Below are 20,965 nucleotides of genomic sequence, written 5' to 3'. Positions count from 1 at the left end.
ATATCTCGGGGATAGGTAAGCCTGTCCTTTGCTCGTCCTCTGACCCTCCTGCTCACTCTCACTGTCTCCAGCTGGAAGAGCCCACGGCCAGCCCACCGCCTCCTCTGAAAAGGCAGGTAGGGCTCCTTCCAATGGATGGGGTCTTGGTGAAGCAGAGGGGCCCCTGATGCAGAGGGGTGGGCTCAGTCGGCCTCTGCGCACCCAAGTAGGGCTGATCTTAGGTTCTCTGGGAAGGCAGGCACAACATGCGGTCCTTCAGCCAGTCAGGGGTATCGGCTGACCAACCACGGTGCTCCTGGTGTGCTGTTTGTTTGGGGACACAGACCGCACCACCTGGTCTGCGCTCTGTTTTGTCGGATGCCCCGGAACACAGCGTTAGCTGCAGACCGCGTACATAGGCTGATGTGTAAAGGGATGAGAAAGTGGCAGTGATGGTGGAATGGGCGTAGGTGGCCGCTTGGCTGCACGCCTTGAATGGGGGAGGCTGGGGTGTGGCTCAGGCCTCCTGGCGCCCGAGTAGACAAGGCCCTGCATGGTGTGCAGGCGCAGCGGCAGCCGGGCACTGTGGCTTTCCCCGGCCAGCATCTCTGGGTTTGGAATTTGCACAGACTCACTGTTTTGACCACAGCATTCAGAGATGGCTGGTCAGCATGAGACATGTGTGTTGCTTCTGGGCAGTAGAGGCTGAATGAGGTCAGTGTGGGTATGAAGCAGAGATGTCGTCTTAGTGTATAAGAATTGAGAGTATTATATTAAGTGGAATAAGTCACATGTACAAAGGCTAAACCCATATGATTTTACTCATGTGGAATATAAAACAAACAAAAAATAAATTAAAACAGCTTCATAGATACAGACAATAGATGGGTGGCTACAAGAAAGGAATGAGGGTGTGGGGGGGGGCAAAATGGGTAAAGGGGGTGAAATATATGATTACAGATGAAAACTAGTCTTTCTGTGATGAGCATACAGTAGAGTATACAAGTACAAATTATAATACACACCTGAAACTTATATAATGTTATTAACCAATGTTACCTCAATAAATTAAGTTAAAAAGGAAATGTAAAAAAATAACAATAAAGAAAGAAAAGGAGAGATCAGGTGATTCTGATGCAGATGGTAGACCATCAGCACCTGAGGTTAGTTTGGAATCTTACTCAAGGTGACACCTGGTGCGCCCTGGGCCCCTGGTCCTCCTGGGGGTCCTCATGTTGGGGGTCCTCATGTTGGGGGGCGATGCAAGGGCCCTAGAGGGAAGGAAGCTTGATTTGTCTTCTCTCCAGCTCCCCTCCGCGGTTGTGACGGGGCATGTGCTCCGAGAGATAAACCAAGTGTCGGCCAGTGGAGAGTGCCCGAGTCGGCCCCGCAGAGCCCGAGCCCAGTCTGACCTGCAGCTGGGGGGGCGCGGAGAAAGCCCTGCCTGCCAGGGGGCGCTGGCCCTGTCGGGGGTGCTGCGGCGGCTGCAGCTCGTGGAGGAGAAGATTCTCCAGGTGAAAGCCTCGCTCTGGGCCCCGCCTCTGCCCGGGTTCGGGGTGCCCTCCGTTCCCCTTCTTCCTTCGCCTGCCCAGGGTGGGTTCCTTCTCTGCCTGTTCGTGCCCTGTCCCCCGTCCTGTGTGTGGGAGTGAGACCAGCCTGCCTGACTGCCCCCTGTCCCCCTCCATCCCAGGCTCTGTCACTCTCTCTTTTTCTTTCTCCTTTCTTGCCTTGGCTGCAGAAGAGGGCTCAGAACTTGGCCAACAGGGAATTTCACCAAAAGAACATTAAGGAGAAGGCGGCTCACCTGGCCTCCATGTTTGGCCATGGGGACTTCCCGCAGGTAAACGGGGGTTCGGAGCCCGTGAGGCGGCCACGACTCAGTCTCTGGAGCTACGTGTCCTCCTTCCCACTGCTTTTATAGCAGGAGGCACGATTCATCTGTCAAGCCACTAAAGAGTTCAAGGTGCTGTCTTTAAAAGATGCAAATAAGAACACTCAAAATAGGTAAGATAAGTCAGAACAAAAGGAAAACCAAGAGAGAAGAGTGAGCTCAGATCAAAGGCAAACGTTACTGAACAGAAACACGGGCTGTTAGACACAAAGAGGAAAAGCTGGTCAGTTGCAGGAATCACACGACAGCGCCTTTAAGGTGAAAGCAGCCCAGTTGATCATGGTGTTTGGGGGCCTGATGGAGAATCTCCCCGTGGCCTTGATCGGGGAAACACTGAGGAAGAGGTCAGCCCCATGCCGTAACCTGAACTCTGCTCTCCCAAAAGGCAGCGCGGAGCCAAGGAGAACGACTTTGCCTTAGAATACAAAGCACAGCCCCCTTGTTTAGAAACTTGCAGAAAAGAAGAGCGTGCGCAGGCAAGGAGATGAAAGAACTGATATGAGGTCCCACAGTGCCTGTATGTGCGAGGCGCTCTCTTGCAGCAAACCTGGTCTCTAGAACATTCCTGTCTGCTGCTCTCACTCAGTTTCCTCCAGACCTGAGTCCTCTGCTATTCAGCAGAGACACTGGCCTGGAAAGGAGGCTTTGCATTTATTTAGTTCATGTTTAGGTGGCACAGGTGTCTGCAGCTGCAGAGGCCATCTGCCTCGAAGTAGCCCAGGATTCTCCTTCCCTAAGCTTGCACCTGCCACTTTATACCAAGCTCTGAAATGAGGGCCTCAGGACTTTGCTGGTGTCTGTGGCAGACACCGGCAGGAGCAGGATGGACCTGCTCCAGCTGTTACAGTGTGACAAGGGAGTTGGAGCAGTTGGAGCAGAAAATGTAGCCAGGAGCCAGGCAGCCCTGCTGGGTTCCAAAGACAGAGGCCTCTGCTTGGTCCCAAGAGGCGGGCCTGCATGTTCCTTGCCCTCCTCGCATGCGTAGGCAGGGGCTGCACCCAGGCGCACATACTGTGCCTTCTCTGGGGATAATCACTTTCCTCTGTTTCTGTTCCGTGCAGAATAAACTACTCTCTAAAGGCCTGTCTCCTACTCAGCCTTCATCTTCTCCCTCCTGCCTTCCATCTCCTGATCCAGCTGCCGCTTCCTCTCCATCGGCTGTTGACTCTGTTTCTCCTGCCAGAAAGGTAGTTGTCCCGAACAATTAGCTCCCCCACTCCCTGCATGTTCTGAGATGCCTGCTCTGCTCAGCCTGGCTGAGGTGGAAATCTGCAAGGTACTTTCCAACAGTCCCGGGTTTGGTCCTGGTTTTGTGTTGGACCCAGCAACAGAGCAGAAACAGGCAGCACTCAAAAGCTCGTCTAGCACCGCTTATTCGTCCAGTGAGCTTTAGCCGGACACACACCATATGCCAGCCACTGTGTCAGGTGCTGAGGAAATGAACAGGAGGTTTCTCTTACTACAGTAGATGGCAAAATGGCACATCAGCTTAGAAATAAGTAACTTTTTGCCATATGAAATTGCTCCTATTTGGCTATTTTTGACCTAGCAAATTGGCAGTTTTATGTGGTGAACCTAATATAATACTAATCGTTAATTCTGTGAGAGGCAGAAAGGGCAAGGTTGTAGGAACTCAGAGGGGAGAGGCCTGGCGGGACTCGCAGGAGGGAGCTTGGGGCTGAGTGTTTGGGTTATAAGGAGGATTTGCTGAGAGAAGTGAGGGGAGGGTGTTTTAGGAAGGGCCAGGCATGTGCAACGGCAGGCAGACAGGACTTCATGGATGGAGGGTCAGGATTCTGGTGAGACTTGAACTTGGGGATAAAAGTATTCTTAGGGGTGCGGAGAGTGAGTATGAAAGCGAGCCCATTCTTCTCGCGTTGGGTCCTCTTCCAAAGAGCCACTGAAGGCTCTTCTCCATGTTCTAGAATCTAGAAGGTAGCAGTGCAGAGGTTGGCTTGGAGGGAGGGAGAAGGAGGTGGAGAGCAACCTCTGTTTAAATTGATCATGAAATGCACCGTAAGCAACTGTTAAATGTGGGCTCTGGGCACTTTTCGTGTTTCTCTTTGTTCTCCTGATACCTAATATGCCGAGAACACGCCCAGGCTGGGAGGGAGAGGGCAGCCTCCCGAGAAGCGTGGCCGTGGAATGGACGAGCCTGGAAACGGGCATGAGGCCACTCCTTTAGCCGTAGTGCGTGGCAGTGGCTTTGGAGTCTCTTCCTCACAGACTCTGCTCCTCTGAACACATCCAGTCTGTCTAGCAGTCGCCTGGGCTGAGCTCGGCCGGCAGGGCTAACTGTCCCCCATCAGAGTTACTACTCATTTGCCTCTAGCTGTTAGCTGATGCACAAACCCGCCCCCTGCTGCTGCATTAGTGGGAAATTAGGAATTGCCTCATAGTGTAGATGGTGGCTAGGCCCCCTTTATCTCCACCACTGTGGGAAGAAGGGTGTTTATACTGTCTCTAAGAAAGGAACGAGCAAGGAATCTTATCAGCCTCCCGCTCCAAGGTCCCCATCATAGTGTGACACATCCCTGGAATGGAGAAACACACTTTCTGTCCCCAAGTCCACTGAAAGTAGCCAAGGCTGCCCGGCCAGTGTGGCTCAGTGGTTGAGCGTCAACCTATGAACCAGAGGTCACAGTTCAATTCCCAGCCAGGGTCCACACCGGGGTTGCAGGTTCGATCCCCAGTGCGGGGTGTGCAGGAGGCAGCCAATCAATGATTGTCTCTTATCATTGATGTTTCTGTCTCTCTCTCCCTCTCCTTTCCTCCCTGAAATCAATACAAATATATTTTTAAAAAAGTAGAAGAAGAAAATAGCCAAGGCTGAGATGCCCACCTTTGTTCCAGGTCAGCCTTTGATCAGCTCTTTGGCCTTAAGTCTCCTCACCTGTCTGGGCCTCCATTCTCTCATCAGCAAGAGCATGATTCCCGGCTCACGTGATGGTGAGCTGCGTGGGTGGAGACTGGCATTTTTGTCACCAGCCTCACCAAAAGGCTTCAGAGCAGCCTTTTTGCCCTTCCCTGGGCAGTGCTTCCTGCTGTGGAAAAAGGTCACCGTCACCCTTGACAGGAGGATAAAGGTGAGGGCACTTGTGCATAGACAGGCAGTGGCTCATGCTCGGGGCTGGGCAGTGGGCCCACGCCTTGCTTGTCTCTGGCCCAGCCCCTCTCTGGCTGGTCCTGGTCAAGGCCCTCTGTTGCCCCTGCTTTTCTTTTGACCTCAGGATGGCCTGGCTTGCTCACTGGCCTGTCAGGGCTGAGGGCAGAGCCACCACACTTCCCAGCTTTCCCTGACGTGGTTTCCCGTAGGTATTAGTTCTCTAGGTGGCGGCAAAAGGCAGCTGCCTGGGTGCATGTGGGGCATCCAGGGGCGACAGATGCTTCATGTGAGCGGGATTGTCTCCTGTCTCAGCATCCTCACAGCATCACAGGAGGCCCGGCCGCCGCTTTCCCAATGGCTCTTCAAACAGCGTCACACCGATGGCACTCAGCGAGTCAGTGAGGAAGCGTTCACTCATTAGACAAATATTTGTTGAGTGACAGCTTGGTGTGAGCATCTCAGGCTCTTGGGATGCGCATCAGTGAGCAGGAGTTATGTCCCTGCCCTGATGGGACTTGCCGCCTAGTAGGGGGAGTAACCAACAATAATATGATACAGAAGTAAGTTATGCCATATGTCAGAAGATAAGATGATACTTCCTATGGAAACTTAACAGATAGCAGGGACTTGACGTGTAAGGGGAGGGTAGCAATTTTAATGGGGTAATAGGAGGTTCTTCCTGAGAAAGTGGGAACCGAGCAGAAGCCACGGATCGGAAAACGGGGAGGAGATGAGTGCCTGGGGTCCTGGCCTCAGCCCGGGGTTCCTTCCTCTGCACCATGCAGGCCCAGTGCGAATGGAGGGAGTGCTGCAAACGGGGTGGACTTTGGGATGGCCAACCCTCGGGCCCCTGCTACCACCTTTAGAGCTTTCGTTCTTTGTTCCTTTGTTCCTTGTTTCTCCCTGGTTTTTCTTTTTTCTTACCCCATCTCCTAAGCCAGCCTTGGCCATCAAATGATGGTGTAACTGGGCTATTTTAATAGCATTCATCTTATGTGTCTTTCACAGAAGTGTGGCTGGGAGTGATTGGGGAGCTCTCAGAAAGGGCCACCCTGAGACCCCGGGCAAGTCACTTGCCCTCTCTGTGCTTTAGTTTCTCCATTTGCAAAAAGCACCCAGGTTGCACCTGACACCCACAGAGCCCTCCAGCTCTCACCGTAAAGCCATTGTAGGCACGTAGGAGAGAATGTTGCCAGCTGTACGACCAACTTCCCCCCTCAACTTCCCTCCCTCTCTTACCACGCCCCACCATTGACTCAGCAATGGGCTGTGACATGCAGAATCCAGCAGAGTGAGGTCTCCTTGTAGAAGAGATGCCTGCCCCTTACAGTAGGTGACAATTTGGGGACAAACAACATCATTCAGTTGGTGGGGCTCAGGGAGCCTCCCTCCTGAGAGCCGGGGGCCTTGCGGCTTCTTTCAACAGATTGCAGTCTTCTCTCATTGCCCAGTGACCCAAGTCTGCCTCCATTCAGGGGAGCTGGGATAAGGGAAGTGCACGTGGGAACCGACGCTAGTCCTTGGCCACTCCTGGCCGGCCACCTGTCCCTGGCCCCACCCAAGGCCCCACACTGCAACTCTGTGGATCCGGGACTATCACCTCCTCATGGGAGCAGACTTAGCCGGACTTGCCATGAGGAGAACCTGGGCCACCAACTGCCTTCAGACTACACAAACCCACCCTCTCAGACTGATGTTCTGCCTTAAATTTCAGAGTGATACTGCTGGGTTTTGTTTGTTTGTTTAGTTTTGGCCTGAACAGTTTCAGAGAATCTTGAGGGCTTCTCATTTAGGGCCCAGATTCTTACCCCAGAGTCTTGTCTTCCTAAACCTTAGACTATGGAATCACATCCTGTCTTATGTCCTCAGCACCACCAGACTCATCCATCCCATCAAACCAGCCCACCTGCAGTGTGTCAGCCACCCTCATCCATTAGTTAACTTCTTCATTTCAGAAGGGTGACCACTACCCATCTGGCTTCTGCCCCGGCTGCTAGCTATGTGCCCTCTGCTGAGCTATTGTTACGAACAAGGTATTGGCTGAGTGTTTGCTCAGCTGATCAAGAGGGACTGTGGTTAGTCCTCCTGGGTTGGAGAGCAATGTGCATTGCAAAGGGAGCTTTCTCTCCCCTCCTGGGTGTTTGCTTTAAAACTGGATTTTCAGGGTTTACTCTAGAGCAGCGGTTCTCAACCTGTGGGTCGTGACCCCTTTGGCGGTCGAACGACCCTTTCACAGGGGTCGCCTAAGACCATCCTGCATATCAGATATTTACATTACAATTTCTAACAGTAGCAAAATTACAGTTATGAAATAGGAACGAAAATAATTTTATGGTTGGGGGTCACAACATGAGGAACTGTATTGTTAAAGGGCCAGAAGGTTGAGAACCACTGCTCTAGAGCTTTGCATGTTCAAGGGAAGCTGGGCAGTCGTGGGTGGCAACCTGCCTTGGTCTCATGTGACACAGGATAGACCTCAAGGCTGCCTCCAACCTCACTGTCCTTCTCTCTGTCCCAGGGACACACTAGGCAGCTTGTTGGACGTGTCCTGCGTGTAACTCAGCTGGGGCGGTTTTACTGTGTAGCGTGCTGGTGGCAGGGAGGCAGGATGCTGTAGGGAGAAGGATATGGGCTTGGAGTCAGAGCACTGATTCCTGCGTGACCTGGGACAAGCCAGCGGACCGTTCAGCGCCTTAGCTCCCTAACCTGTAGAGCAGAGATGACAGCGGCTACTTCTCAGGGTGACGGGAATAATGCAGTGACTTTGCCTGCGGTAAAAATGCCTGAAGCATGCAGTAAATGTGCTCTTTCCCAAGTGGAGAATTCTAGAAGAAAGCTCATTTACCTAAAATGCATGCCGAGTCCTCTCTTTCTGAAGGCAAAGGAGTCACCTTCAGGTTTCCATTTCCATCCTAGCCACTTGGGAGCAGTGTGGCCTTAGGGAGTTGGGGACTCCCAGAGCCTCAGCTGTCCGTGACTGTAAGACCCACCTCTTAGGCCATGAGGGTTAAATGCATGTGATGAAGAGCATGGTGCCGGGCACCAGGGTCAAAGGCGCAGATATTGGCTCCCACTCGGGGGGTGGGGGGGGGGCACTGTCATAGCCCCAAAGGCCTGCCTGTGTCTCAGCTCTGAGCATGTGATATCCAGACCCCTTCAGGCAAGGGGGTCTCACCTTGCCCTCCCTTCCCCTTCCCTTCCCCTGGCATGTGGCTGAGGACTCGGGTCCACCAGCCTATTCCCTGCTGCTTCCAGGCAGGAACTCCTCAGTGAGGAACGTCCTTGCCCAGCAGGCCCAGGAGAGGTCCTCAGGCCCTGCCCGCGGAAACCTCCCCTCTCGTGAGCCCCCCGCTGCGAGGCCCTGGGAGCGTCCCTCTCACCCAGCCTGACCCGTATGGGCTCTCTGAGGCTCACCGCAGGCCCGGTGGCCACAGTGGCCCAGCTCTGCGGAGGAGCACAGCCTGGACACCTGGTATTTGTGGCTGAGTTCCAGGTCCAAGGTGGTGGGGGGGGACATTACCATTGTTTGGAGACAAAAGGGCCCAGGAGCCTGCTTCCTCCTTCACTCAGCGCTTCTGCTCTGTGCCAGGGGTGTAGAGGTGAATAAGACGGGGCCATGACATCAGGGAATGCAAGCCAGAGGGGAGATAGGCCCGCTGGGAGCAGGTGAGAAAGGCTCCAACAGCCAGCAGCGACCACCCTATTCCGAACTGGGAGTGATGGGACTGCTTTAGGAATGTCTCCTTGTGGAGATCTAGCCATCGTCTGCGGCCTCGGGCGATGGTGCCTGCGGCAGTAATTACATCACCGTTAGAATCTGGGCTGAGAAAAGCCAGCCGCTCATCCTTGGTGAGCCCCTTTGTTCTCACTCATGCAGAACCCTGTGCGGGGCTGTCCAAGGATGAGAAACGTCCCAGAGCGCAGACATGTGAAGCAGCACCGATGGTGGTGCTGTGGACTCGCTAACTTGGCCGATGCCAAGTGCTCTTGGGAGCCCAGTGCCACACGAGGCACAGCCGCTGTCACCGAGTGGGAAGTGGATGCAACTGGGAGGAAGGGGCCTCTCTGATCAGGTCGGCCTTCACCCTGACAGCCCCTGGCCAGGTGACTGGATGGTGCCCTGTGCTGGTAGAACCACTGAGCAGGCTCACGCTGCACAGATGTGTTTGGGCGACACCCCCAGCAACCGCACAGCCCTCTGCGTGCTTCCTTAATTGCTCCCTAAGTCAGGATTACACAGAAGCTCAGCAATACAAAGTGCTTATTAGCTAAGTGGTTAATAAGGCCTCATTAGGGATTTGTAGCTAAAGCCCCAGAAAGTACAGTCTCGGTCTGTGCGAACTCAGGGGGGGCAGTGACTGCATGTGGGTATCCCGGCATCACCATGGTGCCATTCTGGAGAAGCGCACGGAGCCAGTCCCCACACTGGGCCAGTGGACATGGCCACGCCAGGGCAGTGTGGATGGACAGGGAGGTAAATCTGGCCTTTCCTCTTTATTTTGATACAAAACCAGAAAGTTCTTCATATTCTGCAGCCCCTAGCTGAGGGGCCCGTGTTGGGGGCCTGGCAGGGGATGGAGCATCAGGCAAACAGTAACGTGTTGTCCTCAGCCAGTTCACCTGAGCGTTTCTTGAAAGCAGGAGCCAAGGGTCTTGGCATTAGTGACAATTGCAGAGTGTGCGCTTGAAAGCAGAATCCTGACTAATCTCTCCCAGGCTGGGGCAGCGGGGATGGGCAGACCGGCCTGGCAGCTGCTGCTCCTGAGAGGGGCAGGCTTTGTAAAGTCGAGGGGCCAGTCACCGCAGCCACGTTCTCCACAATCCCCCACAACCACAAACATGGTCTGGGGCAATGGGTCCAACCTTGCTGTTAGGTTGGGGTTCCCTTGGTGAGAAGGAGGGTGAGTGTCACTCCTCCAGTCGGCGGGGTCAGCAGCCTCTTCCACTCATTCCCTTGCAACGCCTGTGCTTTGGCTGGAACTGGAGGAGTAGGTCTCAGGTTCTGAGTGTGGGCATCGCTGCCAGGAGGTGGGGAGCCAGGGGAGCCTGCCGCCCTGTGCTTTGCTGTTGCCCAGAGCAGTCTGGATATAGATTGAGGGCATCCATCACCCACACACAGGTCCCTGCTATGTGCTTCCCCAATGGCCATCAGCCTGTGCCCAAAGGCCTTCAGCCTAAATTGCAGCTCTCTCTGGCCACATCTGCCAGAAAGCTGGATTCGGAGGATGGGGAGGGTCTGAGCCCCCTCCCTGCAGGGTCACGGGGTCAGGAATCTCAGACTGAGCACGTTCGCCGCCCTACAGAGGAGACTGCGGCGTTCCTGGGTGGCCTTTCTAAGCCGGTGGGGAAAGGGGACCAGCTGCGTGTGCTGGGTGTGTGGATGAGTGTGCCCTGTCTGCTTGTGCTGCCAGCTCCCACCCTTTCTGGCTCCTCCACACACTGGGGTGGTCCAGGCACTCGCAGGCAGCCATGGGCCATCATGCCCACAGGAGCCCAGGCACTCACCACCCTTCAGGCAGTGATCCTCGGGGCCCAAGTGGAGCCACTGCCTCCCCTACTCTGGGCTGGTCTTGCCCGGGCCTGGTCCTGGGGCCTCTGGGCATGCTGCCTGGAGCCCACAGTGAGGCTCTTCATCCTGAGCCCTCCACCTGCCCCAGGAGCCGGCTCCACTCCCAGGCCAGCCCCTGCTTTGACTGTCAGGGTGGACTGTTGTCCTGGCCTTGGAGGGGCTCTGGTCAGGCACAGCCATCGCTCCCTGGGGACATGGAGCTGCAGGGCTGGAGGCAGAGGAAGACGGGAGGGAGGAGTCAGGTTCATACTGGCCCAGCCCCTGCTAAGCACCTGGCACTTTGCCCCATGTCTCTCAGTTCTTACCACAGATCCATGAGGCAGGCGCGATTCTCCCCATTTTATTCAACTTGAACACTGAGCTCAGCAGTGGTGATGCGGAGCCCTACCCTTCCTCCAGGTCTGTGGGGGCTCCGTGCTCACTGAGCAACAGCGGACAACCCTCCAAGGGGGAGGGTTTCTGTAGGAGGGTGGCTGCGGTTCAGGTGTCTGTCTGTCTGTCTGTGAGGTCTCAGTTCCTGAGCTCTTGGTCTCCCTTGCTCAGCTTCTGTGCCTCACAGGCTTTTGGAGGCTCTGGTGACACAGGTGCAAACATGCCTTTGGGTGGAAAGCAGGCCAAGCAGCTTGAGTCGTCCCAGCCGCTGAAGAGACAGGCGTGGAGAGGAACCTGGGTGGGGGTGGGAGTCAGGCGACAGGAGCAGCGTCCTGGATCTTCTGTTTATTTGCTCAGTGACCTTGGATAGATCCCTCCTCTCTCTGGACTTGTTCACCCCATCTGTGCACTGAGTAGTAACTCCTGAAGGCCCTGCACCCCCAGTGGGTGTAGTTCTACCAGTCGCCAGGCTCCCCAGGGGTCACAGGGTTCCGTTTCTGTCCTTCGCTCCATCTGCAGAGTGCCTGCGGCCCGCCCCTGCCCGTCTGCCTGTCGCAGGAGACCGGGTGCTGTTTGCATGTGGCGCCCTTTCCCACTTCCAGCCTGTTCCTGGTTTCCTTCTCGGTGCTAACCGGCCTTGCCTTGTCTCTGTCTCCTCTACCTCTGCTCGCGGGTAGCTGACGGTAGGGACAGTGTCCAGCGGAATAGGGGCTGCAGCCGAAGTCCTGGTCAATCTGTACATGAATGATCACAGACCTAAGGCCCAGGCCACCTCTCCAGACCTGGTAAGAATGCACACCCTCTCCAGCTTCCCCCGCAGACTCCGGCCCTGGCCTCCCGGGGAGGGCACCCAGGACCCAGAGAGGAGGGCATGGCCCTCTCCAAAGTACCCCTTCTTGTGGACAGAGGGGTCGGGAATGGCGGATCAGAGCAGAGGTAGAGGGAGGCTGCATATCCTTGAAGACAAACCACCCAGGCGACCTTGGGGGTCGTTTCCCAAGGCCGAGCACCTTCCCTGCTGCCGGGGAGCTCAGCAAAAGGCCCAGTGAGGCCTCCACATGGTCGGACATCCCTTTCTGTCAATGTTTAGTATCCAAGTAGCCCTTTTGCATTAGGTTGAGAATTCAGTGGTGGAAAAACATCCCTTTTAATTCTCCCTTTCTCCAAAGGATGGCCACTCATGCCATCACCAGAGATTTGAGTTGACAGTCCCTTTTGCTTCCTTTCGGCACATTCCCTAGAATCGCCCAGGGGCAGCCCTGCGCTCCCCTCCCCCACCCCCTTGCATTTAGGAGTCCTACTGGAGCCTGCTGGCTGTGGGGCACAGCCTCTCCCTTTTCTGCAGTTCTCTTGAACAGTTTGTGTTTTTTTTCTTGAACAGTTTTGATGCCACAACTTTCCCTGCCTGACTTAAGTCACTGCAGGGGACAAAAGATGTAGAAAACATTCCTTCAGTGACTGCACTCTACACCCGACAACGCTTAACCCTGGGGCAGGCTCCTGGAGAGGGTGTCACTGGGCAGGCATATCTGTGGAAGATGCGCACACCTAGACCAGGAGACATCACCCCCTCCAGAAACCCGGGCAGCCGGGCTGGGGGACAGGCCCCTGCCTGGGCCCGCCTGTGGCCAGCCAGCCTGGTATACAATGAACAGCAGCCCCTGCAGTTTGGGGGGCTGTGTGGGGAGCGTTTCTTCCCACTCTCTTTGCTGCAGCGTCTGCAGTGACATAAGCAACAGACAGGAGTCACAACATCCCCATGATCATGCTGGAGTTTCTAACAGCCGGGGCCTCACATTCCACAGCTCCTAACACCCTGCTCTTCTCTCTGATGCCCTGTGCCCCCCAGGAAACGACACGGAAGGCCTTTCCCCTGAACCTGGGCGGCAGCGACACCTGTTACTTCTGCAAGAAGCGCGTGTATGTGATGGAGCGGCTGAGCGCCGAGGGCCACTTCTTCCACAGAGAGTGTTTCCGCTGCAGCGTCTGCGCCACCACCCTGCGCCTGGCCGCCTACGCCTTCGACGGCGACGAAGGTAACCGGCCGCCTTCCCCCAGGGACAGCACTGTGGGCTCCTGTCCCTCTGGAGGCTCTGGGACACCCAGCAACTCCCAGGGGGCTCAGTGTCATCGGGAAAGCTGTTCAGGGAGCCTGGGGGTCCTCTGGATAGAGAGGCCGCTGTCAGGGGGCAGGTGCTCCTGGGGGAGAGGCAGTGCCCACACCTGGTGGGCATTGGCCCTGAGGGCACCTGCTGAGTGCCGCCAGCTCAGTGTATGTTTTCTCGTTGGGTCTCACCACCTTCCATCTCCCCTGTGTGGGGGAGACAGGTGCTCAGTAGCACACCGCCCATGTAATAAGGGTTCAAGAGATGACGGCACATGGATGGGAGTAGTATTTGTAAAGTATGCATTAGGAAAATAATCACAATAGTAACATCCGTTCTGATGAGGAGCTGGTCAGAGGTCACGGAGGAAGGAATTGCACTCATTGGGACGAGGGGTCATTTTCTAATTTTCCCCCTGGGGTATTTGCACTGTCAGGTAGGATGAGAGGCAGCGTAGCACCGTCCTCATGACTTTAGACCCTCAAACTCAAGCACCAGGTTGAAATCTAGACTGTGGCACGTACTAGCCCTGTAACCTTGGGCCCGTTCCCTGACCTCCTGGTCCCGCAGTTTCCTCGTCTGTGAAATCAGGATAATAATAGTACCTAGCACCTGAGGTTATTGTAAGGGCTGGTGAGTTAATCCTCGGGGAGCATTGAGAATAGTGCCTGCTACACTGTGAGTCCTACCAAAGTTTTCCCTGTCGTTACATTCTTCCCGTCACTGTTGTCACTGATGTAACAGTGAGCAAAGACGGCTTTTCTGGAAAGCGCCCCAGGCCCTGGGCAGCGGCCGGGGGCCCAGTGTGTGTCTCACCCGGGTTTTTCCTCCTCATCCCCGCTGCCATCTGTTCCCAGCCTTTCCCACCCCGGGGTCCCAGAAAGGAGGAGGAGCTGCCTCACCACCGGTCCTGCGAAGAGACCTGGCCTTCGTTTGGTTTGGGGATCAGCTGAGGGGTTCAGCCTCATCCCTCTTCCTGGGCCTCGGATCAGTGCCACTTTAAGACTGGGCACAGAAACCCCTTCCCGAGAGGGAGCTGCCCTGGGTTTGTTCCCAGGACTGGCGTCTGATCTGGACAGTGGCGTGCACTTGGCTCAGGTCCACTGTGGCTCTGGCTTACAGGAGAAAAGCACACAAAAACCTGTGTGTGTGCGTTTCTTTCTACAGGCAAGTTTTTCTGCAAGCCTCACTTCATTCACTGTAAAGCCAGTAGTCAGCAGCGGAAGAGACGGGCAGATCTGAAGCAACAAAGAGAGGTACGTTTTGCCCTGAAACAGGGAAGGGCTCTGGACAGGAGGGGGTTTCAGGGGTTCTGCCGCGTTAGGCCAACATCTCTGGCCCTAGAAGGACTGAGGCTCGTAGATGAGGAAGAGGGCTCTGTGCCCTGCTGTGAAGGTCCCTTTGCCTCAGTCTGTTCAGAAGATCTCTGAGGTGTATCCCCCTCTCCTCCTCCACGCGCCCCCCCCCATCCCCGCCTCCTGCCAACTCCCAGGTGCGCGGCTGTGCTGGCCTCTCGGGAGAAGCCCAGAGAGCTTTCCCGTGTGCCAGGGATGGGGCTATCTCCTCAGCCGTGCAAAACTTACCCGTTGTCTCCCCATGGTCGCGGGCCCTGTCTTCTCCACCCTCCCACCCGCCACAGGACCACAGGGCGCGGTTTGTAGGGGTGCCTAGTAGGGGGCCAACCTTTGCTAGGTTTCCAAGTCCTTTCCCTTGGCCCTGGGATGTCAGCAACGGGATGAGCTTGTTTTAGTGCCCACTCTGGCAGCTCTTAGCTTATACCTCCATAGCTTGAGTCATACCACCAGCCCAGAGCCACCATTGACAGCTGCTTTCTGATTACATGTTAATCTAGGCTCAATGTAGAAAACATAGACAAATAGATTAGATACATAACGAAGGAAGGTTAAAGCGCCCATTGCCACTCTATCCTCAGCAAACCCTGATTTTGTGACAAGCATTTCCTCCCAGACTTCTTCCTCTGTGAATGGATGGTAACTGGTCAGAATCCTACGGCTACAGTTTTATCTTTCTTTTCTCACTAACACTGTATCAAGAACAGTTTCCCATGACATTACAACTCCTTTAAGAGCATAAAATTGGGTGCCTATAAAACATGGTCAATAATTTATTTAATGACTTCCATATTGTTGAATGTTCATGTTGTTTAATATCTTTACCTTCTAAATATTTTTATAATGAGCATCTTTGTACGTGCATACTTATCCATATTTCAAATTATTCACTTAGGGCAGATCATTAGAAATGTGGTTGGAGAAATGTGGGTTGTAAAGGATCGTGAGCCCCGTGATCAATTGTCCCCCAGGAAAGATGTGCTCATGCTCAGTCCCCCTGGGCAGTGCATGGGCGATGAGATTTGAGGCTGGTTCTGCCAAGTTCTGCTATAGATGTAGATATATTACACTGCCTAAGTCTATAAATCCGTTTGTCTCATAGAGAAGAGAGCACCGGAATCGGTTAGACTTGGTTGCTATAGTAAGCTCAAATTTTTTAAAATATACTTTTATTGATTTCAGAGAGGATGGGAGAGGGAGAGAGATAGAAACGTCAATGATAAGAGATCATTGATCGGCTGCCTCCTGCACGTCCCACACCAAAGATGGAGCCAGCTACCCAGGCATGTGCCCTTGGCTGGAATCCAACCGTGACCTCCTAGTTCATAGGTCGAAGCTCAAGTTCTGTTTTTATTGGCTCTCTTGGTCTGCTTTGCCAGAGGGGTCCTGTGAGCATCATGAACTCACTGCCTCCCTTTGATCTTTCTCAGGAGGAGGGAATGTGGCCGGAGCACGAAGCCCCTCGGCAAGAACCTCCCACGGAAAGCTCTTGTGCAGTCGCTGCCCTGGGCCCCCCAACAGGCAGCCCCCCAGGTATCACCACTTCCTCCTTTAGGAAGGCGCTAAACTGGCCTCTCAGGCTTCCCGGGAGCCTGCTTAACTGGATTCGGGGACTCCTGCGCGCCCTCGGCCAGCATTTCAGGGACAATGCTTACAACTACTGCTTCACCTATGAGCTCCTGAGCCTCGGGCTGCCCCTCCTGTGGGTGTTCTCCGAGGTCCTGGCTTCCATGTACCGGGAGTCCGAGGAGTCCCTGGAGAGCATCCGCGACTGGGTGCTCGGGCACTTCCCCAGCAAGCTCTCCTGACAGGCGCTGCCCCAAGGGCCTCCCCGGTTCCAGGGTAGATGGCCACGTGTTTGCAAAAGCCAAAGAGCTGGCCGCCTGCGCCAGCCTTGTCAGGGTGCTGGGGCCAGCGCGACATGAAGGATGTTTTTTATAGATCTGCATTTCTTTTATACCAAAGCGAGCTGTATTTTAGGTTTACATTTCAATATTTACCTTTTAATAATCCAAGAACAAGCATTTTTTTTTTTTTTTTTACAATGTGTGTTGAGATTTCGAAACACGGGTTTGAAGTTTATAACTGGTATGACAAACCCCTTCCACACCGTCAGTTGTAGTCAGAGTCACTGCCTGCCACATGAAAGATTTGGGCTTTTATGTCAACAAAAGTGAGTGTGCCATCTCCTGACCAGTGCCTCTCGTCAAGGAGGAAGAAGGGGGAGGGCAATTTTTTGCAACATGGAAGCATACTCATTTTAGAAGAAAAGAGTAGGAGAACAGAGTAGAATTAGGCATACAAAGTGCATGGCAGTGTGTAGTCTCAGTCCCTCTGAGACTGTGTTGCTCCCTTGTTTTGATGTAAAATGGTAGCTTTAAGTTTCCCCCACCTCCCATCCCAAACTACAGCCAAGTGAGAGAGAACCATGGGGTTTAGCGCAAATTGCTACAAAAAAGCATTTTCCCCTCCCACTGCCGAGCACTGCGGCGAAGCCCATTGGCACCTGACCCCGAAGAGCCCCACGAGCCCCCACGAGCCCACGCCGCTGCTGAAGGGGCTATGTCAGCAGGCGGCCTGGACCGGGAGCCCCCCGCCCCCGACCCCCGGAGCTCCCTATCAGGTCCCCAGCCCAGGCTGCTGTCTGAGCCAAGGCCTCTCAGGGTCCTTCGTGGTCAGGCTGAGGGAGAATCTGCCCTCTCCTGTCATGTCCTTTGAGACTGAGGGCATCTGGTAGTACCTCAGGGCAATATTTCTGGGCAGCGTGGCCTACCTAGTGAGCACTGCTTGCAGACATGCTGGCAGCTTAACCACCCGAGCTGGCAACCCGGCCTTGTGCATATTTGGTCAAAGCAATCCGAAACCATTGATTCTTCACGCTGTCCTAGGAAAGGAACGCATAAGACCTCCAGAGGGAAGGTCCCTGTGTCTTGACTGGCAGGGAAGGCTGGGAGTGGAAGCTGTTCGTTGACTGATGCAAAGAAATATGTCCTATTAGGGGCAAAACCTACCTGCATTCTTCCCTCTGGGCATCCGGAGGAGGCCTAAGCTGCCCCCACCCCACTCTGCCTGGACATGCACAGCTGCTGGGTCTGGTGGAACAATGGAGAGGCTGACAGAAAAAGGCCTCGGCCCTGCTCAGTGTAGCTAGAGTTGCTGAGCCGGACACACCTCCACGCACTTGTCACCTTGGAGATCTCCTCTACGTGGGGATGGAGCCTGGTGAGGGTTTGGAGCCGGAGCTCCTGAGCACGTGGAGATGGCACTTTTCTGCAGGGTGAGGAGGGGGAAGGCATTCCTACAAACACTTCCCTGAAGTCCTTGGGTAAAACAGGGGATGGCTGTGGCCACACCCGTGGGGACCGACACCTCAGTCCTTGTTGGGCCTGTTCTCAGTCCGGTGACTTGCATTGTGTTTTCCCCAAATTGTGCTGGGATTGTACTGTTCAGCATGGCGGGAGGAGCCCTCGAGTCATTGTATGTTTGATTCCAGAAAGTAGGCTGTCCAGGCTCAGCTGTGTCACTGTCCCCGTCAGCACAGGGCAGGCTGAGGAGCTCTGTGTGGGCTCCAGGGGCCAGTTAGCATCTCTGAGAAGGTCACGAATGGCCCTAAAGGGACGGGTTTGAACTCCTCTGGTGAGACAGGGTGTGCCTGTCAGAAGCCTGAGATGTTTGTATGCTCTGCGACTTTGAACCTTCCTGGTGGGCAGCACCAAACACACAGTGGATCCCAGGCGGAGGGGGTGGGGGGACCGCTAAATCTCCACAATGGGTTCAAGAGCGACTATGAGACACTGGAGTAAAACGGGGGCCCAGAGGGCATCGGGGCCGGGGATGCAGATGCAAACCACACGTGCCCACTGCGGCCGCGAAGGGGCAGCTCACCACCAGGAAGGTTCCCCTGTCCGGAGCGAGCCGCGACGCGTGTGGGGACGTGTCCCCGTGTTAAATGATGGCCTTGTTTTCAATTCCCACTTGTTGTCTTCTCTTGCTGTCGGTCGTTTTCCTCTTCCCCCCAAAACTAAATTCTCGTTTCTGTCTCTCTCTTTCCCACCTTGCACTTGGCCGTCAGTTCCTTTCAGCCTTCCAGTGCTGCACCCACTTCTTGGCTGACCCACTTCTCCTCTGAGGTGACTGGTTTCCTTGCGGATTTTCCGAGAGTGGGACTGACTAACCCCTACGCCGCTTTCCGCACCCGTCCTCCCGCCGCGGTCCTGGTAGTGCTCACTGCAAGTGTCTTGCGTACTAACGACGCCTCGGGTGGCATGGCGGACCAACGGCGTGGGGTGGTGTTCAGCGCCAAAGCTGGATCCCATCCCACTGACCGGGGAGCTGGCCGCCCGGCCCCTCCAGGTGCATGCCCGCCTGCCGCCATCCCTCTGTGGCTTGCGCGCATGCTTTGCCGGTTGCACTGACAAAGCCGGGCCGCTTACCTTCCTGGGAGGGTTAGCTCTGACTGGGAGACAGGGCCGTAGGGGGGCTCTGTCACCTGTGAAAAGAACACCTCCGTCTAGGAGCCTCTGAAAAAGCTTGTACAGAAACTGGTTCTAATATGAAGATCATGGATGCCATTGATCAAAACCAGAGGCGATTCTTTCTGGAGGGATGAGAGCAGTACTCCCAGCTTCCTCACCTCCTCCATCCAGGCTCTGCACTGGGACCACACATCACAGTTTTCCTAGCACGCCCCTTTCCGGCTGTAGCCTACCCCACAGATGTTAAGTTTTGCCGTGGCTCTCCTTACCTCCCGTGGCTCACAAAGCCGCAGAGGAGGCGGAAGCTGCCCCGAGAGCCATCATGTCGCAGGCCAGGGATGGCCTTGAGAAAGGACTCAGTCCAGCCCAGGCCTGCAGCGGCCAGGTTCAGTGCCCCCCAGGCCTGCTCAAAGCTGCTCTCTCTGCTGACTCGTTACCTGGAGCAGCAGGCAAAGTGCCAGGAACCGTAGGCCAGGCCTCAGGTCTCAGGCTGCATGCGGCGTCTGTCCTGCACGCAGCCCAGACACGCTGACCCCGGGCCTGGCTGCCCTGCCCTGCATGCTGCATTCCTCACTGCACCCGTGCAGATCCCAGCCAGTGCGAAGTCATTGCTTTCTCTTATCTTCTCTTGCAGAGTCTCCCTCCCTTTATAGAATGTCAACCAAAGACTGCCCTCCCCTCCCCTCCCAGTCCCCTCGTCAGCTAGCCTTCCCCCTCCCCCCAGCGCATGTTTGTGACCCTCCGTGGTCATTTCCAGTGCCACACCGAACCCTGTATTTTGCACACAGCGAACAATGTTTAGCTTTATTTATGGTATATGATGCTGTAAATGAAAATAAATATGGTTCTTTATAAAGCTCCTTGTTTCCTCTCTTCTTTGCCATGGAAGCTGCTCAAACCTGGAACACAGGCATTAATTTAGGGGGCCGGTCTTCCCTAAACTGCTGGTGGGACTTGCTCATGTGGTGACGTGGGACTCTCTGGGGCTGCGCTGGGCACTCTGAACGTAAATATTACCCAGGGGTAATATTTGGAAAAAGTCACCCATGCTCCTGGGCCCGGCTTTGGGATCTCCTTCTTGAAAACTCATGGCACTTTTCTGCTTTAGATGCCGGACGTAGCTGGTGAGGGTCCGTGTCACCTCAGCTGTTGGGAGCAGACTGGCTTAGCAGCTGCGGGCACCCACTTCCCCACACATCCGAGCCTCAGACCTGACGGAGCGCTTTACTCAGGACCCGTGTGCCAGCATAGGTTCCTATAGAACAGAGGCTGCTCTGGGCAGTTTTACGCTGAGTCAGCTCAGCGATGGGTGAAAGGTCAGAAGGAAGGAGCAGACGCTGGTTTAAGGATGGCGGTGAGCAAGGCAGGTGTGCTCATCCAGGCTAAGGGCCACCTGTGATCCTAAGACACCTGTCCTGCCCCTGAGGCTCAATGACTCAGTGTCTCAGGCTGCAAGCTCCACTCACAGGGCCACTCTGAGGACAGCACCATGACAGGTGCTGGTCTGACTCTAGGCTGTCCTTAAAGGAAGGGCTTCGAGTCCCACCTGCCTTCAGACGCCTGGTCCCCAGCCTCCTCAGGGTGGGAGGCCTGCCGTTGCCAGGCTGCAGGGAGCTGAGCTTCTGATGCTGGCGTGAAACTCATCTGTGAATCCACGGCCTGCGTACCTCCCAAGGGGCATTTCTGGGGCCCTGGGCCTCTAGCCCAGCAGCAGATGCCTGAAGCTGCCTTCAGAGCGGCCTGGGGTCGTGACCGAGGTGAGATCCTCTTACCCAGGTGAGATCCTCTGCCCTTCTCCCGAAAGAAAAATGTTAGGGACTGAAGTCAGGAGCTGGGTTGGGAAGTAACTCATTCCTTTAGTCATGTATCTGTTCCAGTGTTTGTCTAGGCATAGGCTGGTCCTACCACCGTGGCAGTGAGCCACACAAAGCCCCTGCCTCTCCCTGGATTGTGTACTGGACTTGATTTGTTCGGTTCATTTGTACCTGCACGCGCATGTGTACTCCATTGACACCGAGCATCTTCGGCGTGCTGGGAACACAGCAGGCCATGAAACAGACAAAGGGCCTCACTCTCGTGGAGCAGGGAGTTTGCCTTTGATTTATTATTATTATTA

At 55.0% G+C, this 20,965-nt stretch overlaps 1 protein-coding gene across 3 annotated transcripts in view; it reads left to right on the top strand.

Annotated features, from left to right (window-relative positions):
• MICAL2 (microtubule associated monooxygenase, calponin and LIM domain containing 2) overlaps window positions 1-19,701 on the top strand; it is a 121,936-nt gene extending 102,235 nt beyond the window's left edge. The window contains exons 17-23 of one of the 3 annotated variants that reach the window (XM_015563707.1): window positions 1,287-1,493; window positions 1,718-1,819; window positions 2,932-3,057; window positions 11,595-11,702; window positions 12,767-12,953; window positions 14,190-14,278; window positions 15,805-19,701. In XM_015563707.1, the coding sequence (XP_015419193.1) occupies window positions 1,287-1,493; window positions 1,718-1,819; window positions 2,932-3,057; window positions 11,595-11,702; window positions 12,767-12,953; window positions 14,190-14,278; window positions 15,805-16,182 (1,197 nt within the window). In that variant the 3' untranslated portion in view covers window positions 16,183-19,701. Of the gene's footprint in view, window positions 110-1,286; window positions 1,494-1,717; window positions 1,820-2,931; window positions 3,058-11,594; window positions 11,703-12,766; window positions 12,954-14,189; window positions 14,279-15,804 lie in introns of those variants that run through there. The other 2 variants (XM_015563708.1, XM_015563709.1) reach the window with 2 other exon arrangements.
• The last annotated feature ends 1,264 nt before the right edge of the window (window positions 19,702-20,965 follow it).

Source organism: Myotis davidii, unplaced genomic scaffold (genome assembly GCF_000327345.1).
Source record: "Myotis davidii unplaced genomic scaffold, ASM32734v1 scaffold118, whole genome shotgun sequence".
NCBI lineage: Eukaryota > Metazoa > Chordata > Mammalia > Chiroptera > Vespertilionidae > Myotis > Myotis davidii.
This window is presented reverse-complemented; position numbering and strand designations above follow the sequence as displayed.